This window comes from Charadrius vociferus, unplaced genomic scaffold (genome assembly GCF_000708025.1).
Source record: "Charadrius vociferus isolate BGI_N301 unplaced genomic scaffold, ASM70802v2 scaffold103, whole genome shotgun sequence".
NCBI lineage: Eukaryota > Metazoa > Chordata > Aves > Charadriiformes > Charadriidae > Charadrius > Charadrius vociferus.
This window is the reverse complement of record NW_009648061.1, coordinates 1,589,935-1,602,605: the sequence shown is the minus strand read 5'-3', so window position 1 is coordinate 1,602,605 and position 12,671 is coordinate 1,589,935. Positions and strand designations below refer to the sequence as shown.

General features: G+C 40.7%; 1 protein-coding gene across 1 annotated transcript in view; it reads left to right on the top strand.

The window, feature by feature from the left end:
• TRIO (trio Rho guanine nucleotide exchange factor) overlaps positions 1-7,189 on the top strand; it is a 182,907-nt gene extending 175,718 nt beyond the window's left edge. The window contains exons 52-56 of the mRNA XM_009883743.1: positions 681-802; positions 3,209-3,287; positions 3,923-4,123; positions 4,548-4,686; positions 6,545-7,189. Of these exons, the coding sequence (XP_009882045.1) occupies positions 681-802; positions 3,209-3,287; positions 3,923-4,123; positions 4,548-4,686; positions 6,545-7,087 (1,084 nt within the window). The 3' untranslated portion in view covers positions 7,088-7,189. The remainder of the gene's footprint in view (positions 1-680; positions 803-3,208; positions 3,288-3,922; positions 4,124-4,547; positions 4,687-6,544) is intronic.
• The last annotated feature ends 5,482 nt before the right edge of the window (positions 7,190-12,671 follow it).

The window sequence follows — 12,671 nt, the reverse complement described above, 5'->3', positions numbered from 1 at the left end:
TTCAGTAGAAATTTAAAGACAAACCACCAAACAAAAAGGGTGGTTGAGCAGTGAGAGAGATTAAGGAAGAGTCTGCAGAATCTTTCTCCTGTGGTCTTACATAGCTTATTGCTGTCTCTGCCCTGGAGCAGAGGGAAAACTTAAGTCCTTTTTAGTTCTCCCAGGTTCTGAGGTCTCCAAAGTTGTGGTGAGGTGTGCCTTTTGTATTGAAGGGGGAGCCCTGTCTTACAAAGGATGAATGCTCTGAAAGTATAAATGTTAGATCAGCTTCTATATGCTGGGAGTCAGAGATGGAAACTAACCTCACAGAAAAAACAATGATGGATCGTTACCTCGATATGGTTTCTCATAATTTGAAGGAAGTAGAGGAAGCAGGAAGAAACAGGGGAAGCGTTTGATTTGCCAAACACAATGGAGCCTGTGACATGCTGAGACAGACTGTCAATGAGGATGTTTTTCTAATAATCTGTAGGACATTCCAAGATAGTTGATGGACACAAGGTGCTCAAATTCTGGTAGATGCTTCTGAAGTGGCCAAGACGGGGTTAATCATGTTTGTCCAGAGAGAGAGAGGGGCTAGGAGAATAATAACTACAATCTCAATCTAACTTTATCTGATTTCCATAGCTTAAGGTCTGTAAAATGAATGTAAAGTTAATGGATGGCATTGTGTTTCCCAGTGACTTAGGAGAGGCTTCACTGAAAATCATTGGCGTCACTGCAGAAGACGATGGTATCTATACATGTATAGCTGCAAACGATATGGGTTCAGTTTCATCTTCGGCCAGTCTACGAGTTTTAGGTAGGCCTGTCTCTGTTTTTTTTTAATCTAGTTACATTCAAAGTGTCTGGTACCCATACTACAGGAAAAACAAAACTCTGGCTCTTGGGCATCCCTCTGTTAAAGGAGTATTATAACAAACCTTTTCACCTGCGATATATTACTTGTTTCAGCAGGAATAGATGCACTCTGAAGATGTAACTAATTAGAGGTTCATACAAACAAGATCCCTACGAAGTACTGTCAATGGGCGTTTACCTTGTCTGTCAATACTAGTTCAAACATAAAAACATATTTTATCATCTGCATTCTTAGTTTAGTCTCAATGAATGTTACTCTGCTAATGTGTGTAATTTCTAAAGTGTACAGATAAGAAAAGACTAGCATTGCTCTGTATTTTAATATGCTCCTTTGCTTGAATTATAAAGCCACAGTGTTTAGGAGAACATGTAACTATGTCTTGTCTTTGCATCATGGATCTACACTCAGGTTACATTATTTCAGTACCTGAACTGAGGCAGCCTGAATGTTTGTGAGAGAATGAAAAGGAAACCTGCAAAGATGAAAAATGCCTGTGTTCTGGAGGCAGACAGCAAAGGAAAAGAAAATATTTTTATTTGATGTGTTTGATGGCATAGTTATAAGTTTCAGTGCGTGTTTGCACATTCAGCTGTTCTCTTAAGTGTTCGGGATCCTCCATTTTTAGAAACAGGGAAAACACAGGGAGACAGCAGGATAGCAAGGTTTCTTACGTGCTGTTTATAACAATTGATACTATCTGGGTCCTTTAATCTATTTAGAGGCCCATGTATTTATCCATTGGTGAGAATTCATTAATACATTTTAGGTGGAATGGCTCTATATCAAATCAAGTCATATAAAAGAAAATAAGACATGAAGTGCTGCATTCTGTCTTTGTATGTCTGTCCCAGCTGATATGGGGACTTACACGATTGTCCCGAACCCCTCCAAAATATCTTTTCTTCCTTTTTTTTTTCAGAAAACTTTGCCGTTTTCCTGGCATGTTGAAACCAGACTGTAAAGCATGTGTCCCTTCCAAAACGTCATCTGAAACTTTTTGTGGTTTATAATCAGTGCTGCCGCTTCAAGCTCTGCCTCTTGGCAGCCACAATCGGTGCCTTACTGCCAACGTCTTGAGGTGGTGATTATTCACAGCATTTTCTGCTCACTGACCCAAGACAGCCAGTAGTTAAGCCATAAGATAGGTGTGTTGCAATATGGAAAAGAGGCAGAAAATAAAATTTTGGTCTTTACACTAATGTTTTCTGAAAAACAGAGGGTTTTTTTTCAGGTAGCTGCTGCACTACCTGATCACTTTTTTTTTTCCCTAGTGGCAGGTGTATTGTTGATAATGAGACATAATGTAAGATACCTGTTCTTTTTGCTGTTTCCTTCAACTTGTCAAGGTTACTCATTCCTGTACAGACATTTCCTACTGCACCTGAATTAGTTCCACTGTAGAATTTGTTCTGCTGCATTGCCTGTGCTGCTTTGGTGTGTAATCCAGTTGTCTTGCTGCCACCCTGTGTCATATGGGGATTAACAGGACAGCATGATTCCACTGATAGTATCTCAGCCAAGGAAACTTTCTAGTCAGGGAAGTAAAAAGCTCTTGATGGACAAGAATCCATGAGAAACTGTGTGTTTTAAGGAGCTAGTGTAATGAGTGTCCTTACACCAGTACAAAAGTCCAAAACTGTGATTTGGCCAGAATCAGAGTCACAGAAGTCTTGTAGACTAAAATACTGTCTTTCAGCCAGAGTCTTTGGTCTTACTGACCTTGTCCAAAAGTACGTGTTCACTTTTCAGTCAAAACTAAACTAGCTGTATTTTGCTAGCCCTTCTACTCAGCTTTATTAATACTTTTACAAAGAAGTTCTGGGCCCAGTTGTTCCGGAGCCATTCTACCCTTCATTTCCCCAGCCCATAAAAGCAAAATGAAAACTCTAAGGCTGTAGCACAAAGTAAGGTTTCAACATCAAACTATGAAGTCTTTTTCAGTCCTTCAGACATGAAGGACTTGCCATTTGATTGTAGTCAATTCTTGTGCATTGTCTTGTGCAGAGTGTCAAGAATGCTCTTTACCTTCTGTTGCTGTGGTAGTCTTTTTAAACTGTCAATGAAGTAGTTGATTGCAGAAGTAATTTCCTTTCTGAGCTGCAAAAGGATGCGACAGTATGAGGCCGTGAGTTGCTTTTCAATATGGACACACTCAGCTACAAAAGAAAGATGATAGGGACCAGTCTGAGGCAAATTCTTTCTGAAATCTCTTCCCAAACTGAATATGAAGTCCAAATACTACTTCTTCTGTAAACATCTGAAACAATACATCAGTTATAATGACAACAATATAGTTCTGAGGAGGATCTGAGCATATTATATTTTGGCCATGCTGTTCTTTTGTAGGTCCTGGAAGTGATGGGATCATGGTAATCTGGAAAGACAACTTTGAGTCCCTCTACAGTGAAGTGGCTGAGCTTGGCAGGTGCGTTCTGTATGCTGATCTCCAAAGCTGTCTATGTCAAAATATTAACTTCTCTTTCAAAAAATGAAATTCTCTTTGAAAAATAGTTATTATAGGAGCCTAAAAGGTCAGAACAATGTTGGATTAAATAAAAATGAGGAAGTGAAAATTTCACCAGCACTAGATGGCACTGCATAAACAGGATGTATTTAGGCTTAAGTGTTATCACAGATTAAGGGATGATTATTTTTTTAAGCATGCTTTACAGTGACTGACGCTGCTTCTGTAGTGAACCTCTCCTAAACCTCTTTATTTAGGGATGAAAATTGCAGACAGAAAAAGTCTGAAAATGAGCAGAATAAGTCACGCAGAATATACATTTGTCCAACTTAATGATGACCTTTGAAAGTTGTATAGTATTCTGACTTGAGTTCTCTGCTATGCGATAAAACAGATCTCTATCAGGAGATACTTACTTATACAGACACCTTTTGTAGAAGATGCATGCACTGAAAACTCTCGTTTATGTCCAGAAACTGCTCTGTAAGGGTAGTTTATTAGAGGTCTAAAATTAGATCGATCTCAGGGTATCTTTCAAGGCAGATGTCCTCAGTGCATCTCTTGGTTAATTCTTTCCTTTCAATATTGTATTCCAGGGGCAGATTTTCTGTCGTTAAGAAGTGTGACCAGAAGGGAACCAAGCGAGCAGTAGCCACTAAGTTTGTGAATAAGAAGTTGATGAAGCGAGACCAGGTTACCCATGAACTTGGAGTCATGCAGAATCTCCAGCATCCCCAGCTCATTGGCCTTCTTGATACCTTTGAGACCTCCACCAACTACATACTAGTGTTAGAAATGTGTGTGGACTCTAACTTTATCTATAAAATGCAGTCTCTACAGCTTGCTTTCTGGGGCATTTATAGTGGTTTATGAATAAGGAACTTTAACATTCCATAGAAGTTTGAAAACACCTAAGTAAAATATTGCAGTTGTATGATGCTGTTATTAAAATTAAGAGTTTAAAACTTGGAAACAAGTTGAGATATTAAACTTGATATGTGGATGATTGTCTTAGTCTGAAGGTCCAGGAGTTACTTTATATCAAGTGGTTGCACAAGTCAATTAGGAATGTTGTGATCTGGTAACTTGGTATCAAATCTCCTCTTCATACCCTAGTCCTCTGTCTTCTAGCTGCTGCAGGCTACAGTTATTGCTGTTGGGTTTTTCTTTCAGTTCTGATATAGGGATTAATCCAAAATATAACCCTTGTAATTCCAATAGGGCTGACCAGGGTCGCCTTCTAGACTACGTCGTGCGATGGGGAAACCTCACAGAAGGGAAGATCAGACTCTACCTGGGAGAGATTCTGGAAGCTGTGCAGTATCTTCACAACTGCAGAATAGCACATTTGGACCTAAAGGTGAGAAGGGAATGGGATTCCTGGCGGCGTGCACCATTCCGGGCATAAAAACCTCCCTCCTCTAGGAAACTTGCAGCTAGGAACATAGAACTGTGAATTGCTTGCGACTGTGTGAGGGGTATGGGTTGGGGTTCCATCCCCAAATCCTTTAGATCACTCATAGCCAGCAAAGTGGAAACTTTGAATTCCCTGTGCTTTCTCCTTAAAGCTTGCTGGCCCTGTGTGGTCCTTTGTGCTGGAAGTAATTGCTGTCAGGAATGGGTTTGTTTGATTTTTATTTATTTATTTGTTTGTTTATTTACTTTCTGAGAAACTTGCAGCAGAAATCCATTTCTTTCTCACAAATCGTAGTTTGTTGTGAAAGAGACTACTTTCCTTTTGTTCCTGCAATCTCTTTCTCATCTTTATACTTTGAGGGCTGTGATATCTATGTGAATGGTACCTCTTTGGGCCTCTGGTCTACCCTTTGAATTTTACTTGAGCCACAAGAATTTGATGCATTCTGGTAGAAAAAGCTATATAAGAAGGTCTTAATGTGAATATTAATTAAAGACTTATTCTTTACACTTTTTTTTCCAGCTGTATTTGAATAACAAGGAGTTTTAGCATTGACAGGTCATTGTGGGAAACTGGCTAGCTGAGAAGGGTCACATAGATATGATCCAGCTGGCTGAGAAGCCTGTGGTCGCTCAGGCATGGGAAAAGAGGGAGTAGCTGCATGGGAGAAGAAGAGGTAACTAACGGCAGATAAGGAACTAAGGGCTGGATTGACGAACCAATCAGAATGCTGTATTATGGAAACATGTAGTAGCTAATTATAGCAGAGTATATATGGAACATGTATTAGCTAATTATAAAAGACAGCTATGCTATTCAATAAACGAAGCTTGCTGATCACTCACATTGAGTGCCCTTGTCTTCCCTCCGTCGCAACAGGTCATCTTTGTAGGCAGGGTCTCTTCAGCCAAAAGGGGTCATGGTGGGAAAAAGCAAAAAGAGCCTGCATCTTCCCTCCGTGTGTTTCTGTTTTCCCAGCAGAACCAGTCTGGTTCTGCAAATCATAGAGACCCCAAATCTAATTTTTTCTAGTGCTATATGGAGTTCACCAGTACTTTTTCCAGTCTCAGGGTACATACAGATGAACTAGATAAAAACTAGTTGTAGGTAAGTCAGTCCTGTTTCGCTGAGATCACAGCTACAGCAGCAGTAGCTTCAGAAACAAAACCGTAAAAATAATTCCACTTTCAGCTCACCAAGAGTGGGGCAGTTCTCTTGAAGCCATGTGCATCCAACAGGATCTTCTGCTGTCATAGTCTCATAGTAATGCTTGACTTCCATCTGTACAACTGCGTTACATTTAAGAATCACCAAGTAAAGCTGAATTCTGTTGAAAGCATCATAAAAATTCTGACATGGTCTTCCAGTCTTTAAATGCAAGGGGTTTGTTGTCTCGCTGTCATAAAGCAAATAGAGCAGTTGCTTTATTCACCCTCTATTTCTAATTGCTGTTCTTCAAGTTTACGCTCCAAAGTACGGGTTCCTGTGAAACTTTGCAGAGCTGCTGTTGTGAAAATCTGCAGTATTATCTGGCAGAACTGTATTTCCTGCAAAAATGATAGTGCCAGCAGCTAAGGGACACTCGTTGCATACTGTGTTGGTTGGTCTGGGGGAAGCCTTGGTAGGACTGCCTAGGGGTGTTGCAGAGCCGGCCTTCAGCAGTAATCCTTGTACCTCACAGCTGTTTGCTGTGTTCTTGAGCTGACAGCACTGGCTGGGAAACAGTAACGTTGGAGCATTAAATGTGTGTTAAACGGACTTGGAAAAAAAACATTTTAACTTTTGCTTTTATGTTTTCTAGCCTGAAAATATTTTGGTGGACCAGAGTTCCACTAAGCCAACAATAAAACTGGCTGACTTTGGAGATGCAGTCCAGCTCAATACCACGTATTATATCCACCAGTTACTTGGAAACCCAGAGTTTGCAGCTCCTGAAATTATTCTTGGAAATCCTGTTTCCCTCACTTCAGATGTTTGGAGCATTGGAGTGCTCACATATGTCCTTCTTAGTGGCGTCTCTCCTTTCCTGGATGAAAGTGTAGAGGAAACTTGCCTGAATATTTGCCGCTTAGACTTTAGTTTCCCAGATGACTACTTCAAAGGAGTTAGCCAGAAGGCCAAAGATTTTGTATGCTTCCTACTTCAGGATGACCCAGCTAAGCGTCCCTCGGCTGCACTGGCCCTCCAGGAGCAATGGCTGCAGCTGGGGAATAGCAAAAGTGCTGACAGCATTGACATATCCAGACTGACTTCGTTCATTGAGCGGCGAAAACACCAGAATGATGTTCGACCCATCCGTAGCATTAAAAACTTCTTACAGAGCAGGCTCTTGCCAAGAGTTTGACCTTGCCTGAAGTTCTCTCTCATTCTCTTTCACCTGCCAATCAATCAGACTGGAGATGGACTCCTCCTGCCAATCAATCAGACTGGAGATGGACTCCTCCTGCCAATCAATCAGACTGGAGATGGACTCCTGCCAATCAGCTGTTGACTTGAATTTTGAGGAAAGCAAACCCCGAGCCAACCAGCTGCTAGCGAATGTTCGTGTGCAAACGCATTCCAGGGGGACCCGTGCAGGGCGGCGCGGGGGACCGGCGATGCAGACTTCACTGGGGTGGAGGACGATAGCACTGTACTCTGCAAAAAGCAGTCACGAGCGATACAGTTACAGTATTTTATTCAGGTTTCTGCAAAAAAAAAATAAAATAATAAAAATAGTTTTTTTAATAAACAAGAGTTGAATTTTGCAAGTGAACTTAACTACCATTTTCAAGATTTATTCAAGGAAGAAATGCCTATGTTCAAAGCACTGGTGTTAAACAAAAATGAAATCATGCCTGGAGAAGACTCACCAAAATGGCTGCCCATTGGTACGGCCTCCATTTATAACATCTGGTTTTCACTTGGTCCTAGAGCTTTCCAGTTGCCTCGCCTGTATGTATCTCACGTAGCAGTGCACTGAGATCAGACTCTGCTTTTAAGTGCATCCAACCTCAAAGTTTTTGCATACAAATAGAATGAATCGTTTTGCTCTGATAAAATGTAGGCCTTACTTGTATATAGACTGTTACCTGCCTTCGGTCTGTAATTTTTTTCCCCCTGTCCCTTATCCTTTTTTTCCCCCCTCCTTCCTAAATGGTGGTATACCACTGTGCGGGTCTTCAGTTTGGGTCAGTACTCACTGTCCCCTTAGAAAAGGACTTCGGGTTGGTGCCCAGCTTGCCGACCCGACTGTCAAGCAGTATACAGCAGGATGAAATACTGTAAATGCACTCATTTGGGATTTTGTTTTCTTTCATATCATGTGCAATGTTGTGGCTTTAACATTTTATGCAACTATTTATGAGGACCTCTGTTGTAACTGTAATAAATATATAGAAAAAGCACATACTTAGTACGGCGAGCTTTATGGTTTTGTTTGTGTGTTTGGGGTTTCTGGGTGGGCAGGGGCGGGTGTGTTGTACCACACTGTCATTATTAGTTTAAGATGAGGGTTAGCATAGAATTTAGACAAGACTAGTCAGTTTTAAGGATTGTTCAAAAAAAAAAAAAAAGGAGAGAGAGATTCGTATCCCAAATCTCAAACTGGTTCAGAAGTAGGGTGACACTTTTTAAAATTTATTATTATATTCAAAATGCCAAAGTCTGACTTTCCCAAAATCAGTCTCCACACTTGCTACTTTTTAGAATTTTCAAATCTGTGTTTACTTCTTTCTGTGAAATGAACAAATGAATTTTGTGCTCTTTGGTGAAGAATACATTCAGAAAGTAGTGGTCAGATAAGGAGAATCTGACACGTAATGTAGTTGTCTTAGTAACTGTTTTTAAGGTTGAAGTAATATTAACGTGAGCTATTTAAAAAGACAGAGATGGTTTTCTGTGCATCACGGAGTCCATATGGGTGTGTTGTCATCTATGTTTGTGTGAAATGCCATGTTTAAAGAAACCAAGCCGACAGCCCACAGTAGTTAGATATATGGGTCTTAAGCCATAACCTAGCTTGGGTTAGTTTTGAGCTTTGCGGCTTCCACTGTATTCTATTTATTCCTTTTTTGTTTTTTGGTTTTTTTTGTAAAGTTGTACAGAAACTTTTTAAAAGAAAACAACTGACTTCGAAACTGGATGTGTATTCGTACCAACCTCATATCATTATGTTTGTGTATTATTTTCCTTTATTGTTTTAGTTAAATTTTTTGCTTTATTTTGCATGTATATTTCTTTGTACAGTGACGTTACATGTTTACACAGTATGACGTGATGTAAATATTTTATTTTGCCATCAGTTATTTTGAAAAAAATTAAACATATTTGACATATTTGTCTGATCTCTTGCTTTAAGGAGTTTGAAAGTTTAGGTTTGGTTATATTCAATCGGGCTCTGTATTTTAAAAAGAAAAAAAAGTGCGTTATTTTATTGCCATAAAATTCATTTAAATTGCAGTGATGTATCTTTCTTTCATGCCTTGCAAAATAATCTTTGCCTCTACTCTAAGTGTTGAGTGTGTTGTAGTGTCATGATTGCTTTTATATAAAACATGCGTAACTCTTAACTCTGGAAATTCATTATAGTCTTTATTAGCTAGTAAATTTTGACCAGCAGAGTTTTTCTACCAGATGTTCCTAGTTAAAGCCCGAAGGATTGTATTTCAGTTTAATATTAAACTGGGGAACAGATTTCCCACATCTTTTAGGCATTCTAGATTCATTATGAAGAAAAGTTACTTTCAACGGCAAAGACTTGGGTTTTGCAGCTAAACTCCTATAAAGGATGAAGCAGAAAAGCTTGTCATTGTGTACGTTTATCTCTCTCCCTTTTCTGCTATCATTAATCCATTTGCAATTCAAAATGAAGTGAAAGGCCAGGGAACAATACAGAGTGTTTATGCTTGCCACTGCATTGTATACATGATTTTTTTCCACTCTTTTGGGCTATTACCTGTCAAGTGATGTAACAGTCCTTTTATTCCTCACAATTTTCTGCTGAGACAGACAATTGAGAGAGACGGGGAATATTCAGGAAGGATGTACTGCCAAGGATGAGCCACTGGAAGCTTTTTCCACAACAGGGAAATATGGCAATATGCTCCATGGAAGACTTAATATCCTTGAGTTTTCTAAAATACTTCCTCTTGACTGAAGATACACTAAACTGGGGAGAAGTTACCCAAGTGCTTTACAGAGAAATAATGCACTTGTAGGTGTTTTAAGTAGCAGAGATACGTTTTTCCACTCATATGTAAACACGAGTGCGCTGTTTCTGGCCCTCTCTGTGAGCCCCATTGCTTGGGAGAGCTAACATCTTTTGACGGAGTGGAGTTTTGCACTAAAGCCTGCTGTTTGGTGCAAGAGCTTCCAGCTGAAGAAAGCTTGAATGATGGGCTCCTCAACTTGGATGTCTCTTCAAATGCTTTTGAAGAGATAATCTATGTGTAATGTACGGTTGTTTTGTTGGGTTGGGGTTTTTTTGCTGAATTGCGTAGTCTGGGCCACAAATGCCAGTTGGACTCAGTTGGGCGCAGTTCTTGTTGACTGTCCTACACATGACAAACCAGCATGGCAGGCTGACAGAGAGGCGAAACCAGAAGCATGGGTGAGAGCAGCTGACAGGAGGTTTCTCACGTGGAAACATTGTAGATCATAGGGAATGGCAGTCGGTATCATAGCTGAAAGGGGGGAAAATAGCCAGGGAGGTTCAAGAGAAGGATGTGTCTAAATGTTTCTTTTTGATAACATACCCCGATCACTTCTTACTGATAGTTTAGGAAGAAGAGAAGAGGTTGCCGGAGTTTAAAGTCAGTGCACGTGTCAGTACTTTTCAGGCAGCGTGTGGGAGCGCAGGAGTTCTCCATTGCACATTTGCTGAGCACAGCTTAACTTGAAAACCATTGTGCAACTGCTGAGCAGAAACCCTGGCTAGATACATTTCTACGGTCAGGGAAGCAACCTACGTTGTCTTCCTAATGGGCAGAGACCTAACGCATCCCTGCCTGTGCTCATGAGGAGAGGGATGGGAGAGCCTGGTTTTCTTTTGTGTGAGTATAGACATCACTTAATTATAAGTCATCGTCTTTCTCAGATGGGACTACTAATGTGTTGATGAATAGAAGATAAAAAAATTTTTTTTTTTCTTTCTCCAAACCCAAAAGCACGTTCAGACCAGGGCGCAACAGAGATCCGGAATGACACAGCAAAAGCATCTGGCTTCCTGAAAAGATTTCATTATCTGTGCAAACCTGATTGGTAGTAGAAGGTGCCTGAAAATATAACAGCATGTGCTTTGCATGTAACGTACTGCATGATGTTGTCAGAAAATGTCAAAACCCAACTGCTGAGGGAGTCAGTGTAGGAGTCCATCAAAAAGAGCGGCAGGTGAGTGAGAAATGAATATAACCAAGGGGAAAAACAGTGGCTGACTTGAGGTTAAACCCTATGGTTCCCAAAATCTTAAGAGAAATGAAGACAGGAATATACTTTACCAGTGGCTGTGGGTAGTGAAATCTGTGAGTAGCTGCTATTTTGGATGGCCAGTCTTGCTGCGAACAGCAGTGTGTTTGTGTGTTAGGGGTTAGTGCAGGGAGTGTTACCGTGCTCCAGTCCAGAAGATGAGCTAAGCTTTAGATACCCTTTCCCTGTGTGTATACACTCAGTGTGGGTGTGTTACTAATTTCTCTGCTATAAGGATTCAGCTGCATGTGGAGGTAGGTAGAACCAGGTAAGACCAAGTTTCTGTATTTGTTTAAACCAGCTCCAGGTATTGTGTTTTTGTCAGAACCACTGCTTTATCCTTCAGGCAAACAACTTACAATTTTTTTTTTCTGAAATTAAATCTTGATGGGAGATTTTATTAGAGAATAGCAGATAGGTTTTGTATCTGTAGAGGTTGCGCTTCCAGAACTTCTTGCACATTCACATCTGCCCAAGCAGTCAAGACAAAAGGCTTTTTCTGTGTGCGCTATAAAGCAAGAGCAGGATGATCTCTCATCACTGCAAAGGAGCTGGTGCCCACTGTTGTCTCTCCTTCCTGGCAAGCAATGACATACCCAGCACCTTGGGCTTCACGTGCCTGGAGATCACCTCAGCACTTCCCACGTTAATGCACTTAGTGGTCCTCTGCGCCGTGCAGTAGCACTGAGTATCAATACAAGAGTGAGAGCTCCCATTTTGCTGACCTGCCACAGGGACTAAGACCCTGTTGTGTAGGAACGGGAGAATATGCTTCTCATGATGTCTTTGTCCTCAAAACAGGAACGCTTCTCATCTCCCCTAATGCACTCCCCTTAGCCCTGCCCAAAAAGCTTCAGGGGAAAGGGGGTGGAGGGGCAGTTGGGAGTTACTGAGGAGAGCAGTCTGATCTCCTGCTCTGCCCCTAGTAATGTCAGGAGAGCCAGCACCAAGCCTGCTAATAATAAACTCTCATCAGCTGATCTACACCTCCCATTAAAAGAAGCCATTATTTACCCTAGTATTAGAGAAGAGCACCAAGTTTCCAGTTTTGCCCACTGGTTGTAGGTTAAAATGATGAACATGCTGGAGATATATTTGAGGTTTAAAACATGAAATCTTTGAGCTATCTTTAGGAAAGATGATAGTCTTGATGTTTTCATTGTCTAATTGTCAAGAGCAGTAATAGGAAAGCTGCTTTTTTTTAATGATTTTTCTATTTAATATATACATTCTCCTCTTGGCTGCTGGAGGAACTTTTCATCCTTGAAACTGCATCGATTGCAGCAGATGAAGCTTCAGATTCTTTCATTGTGCCTGTGGTAATGTATTGGTTCTCATTGCTCCAAATTGCTGGGTTTCTGAAGGAAAATATCTTCCATCCAAAGAGGATGACTATATTGAACTACAGAAAGGATGAAATCTTAACACCAAAGCAACACTTTAATCTCTGCTAACTGAATTTCCAGCGCCCCTCCCCCCCCCCC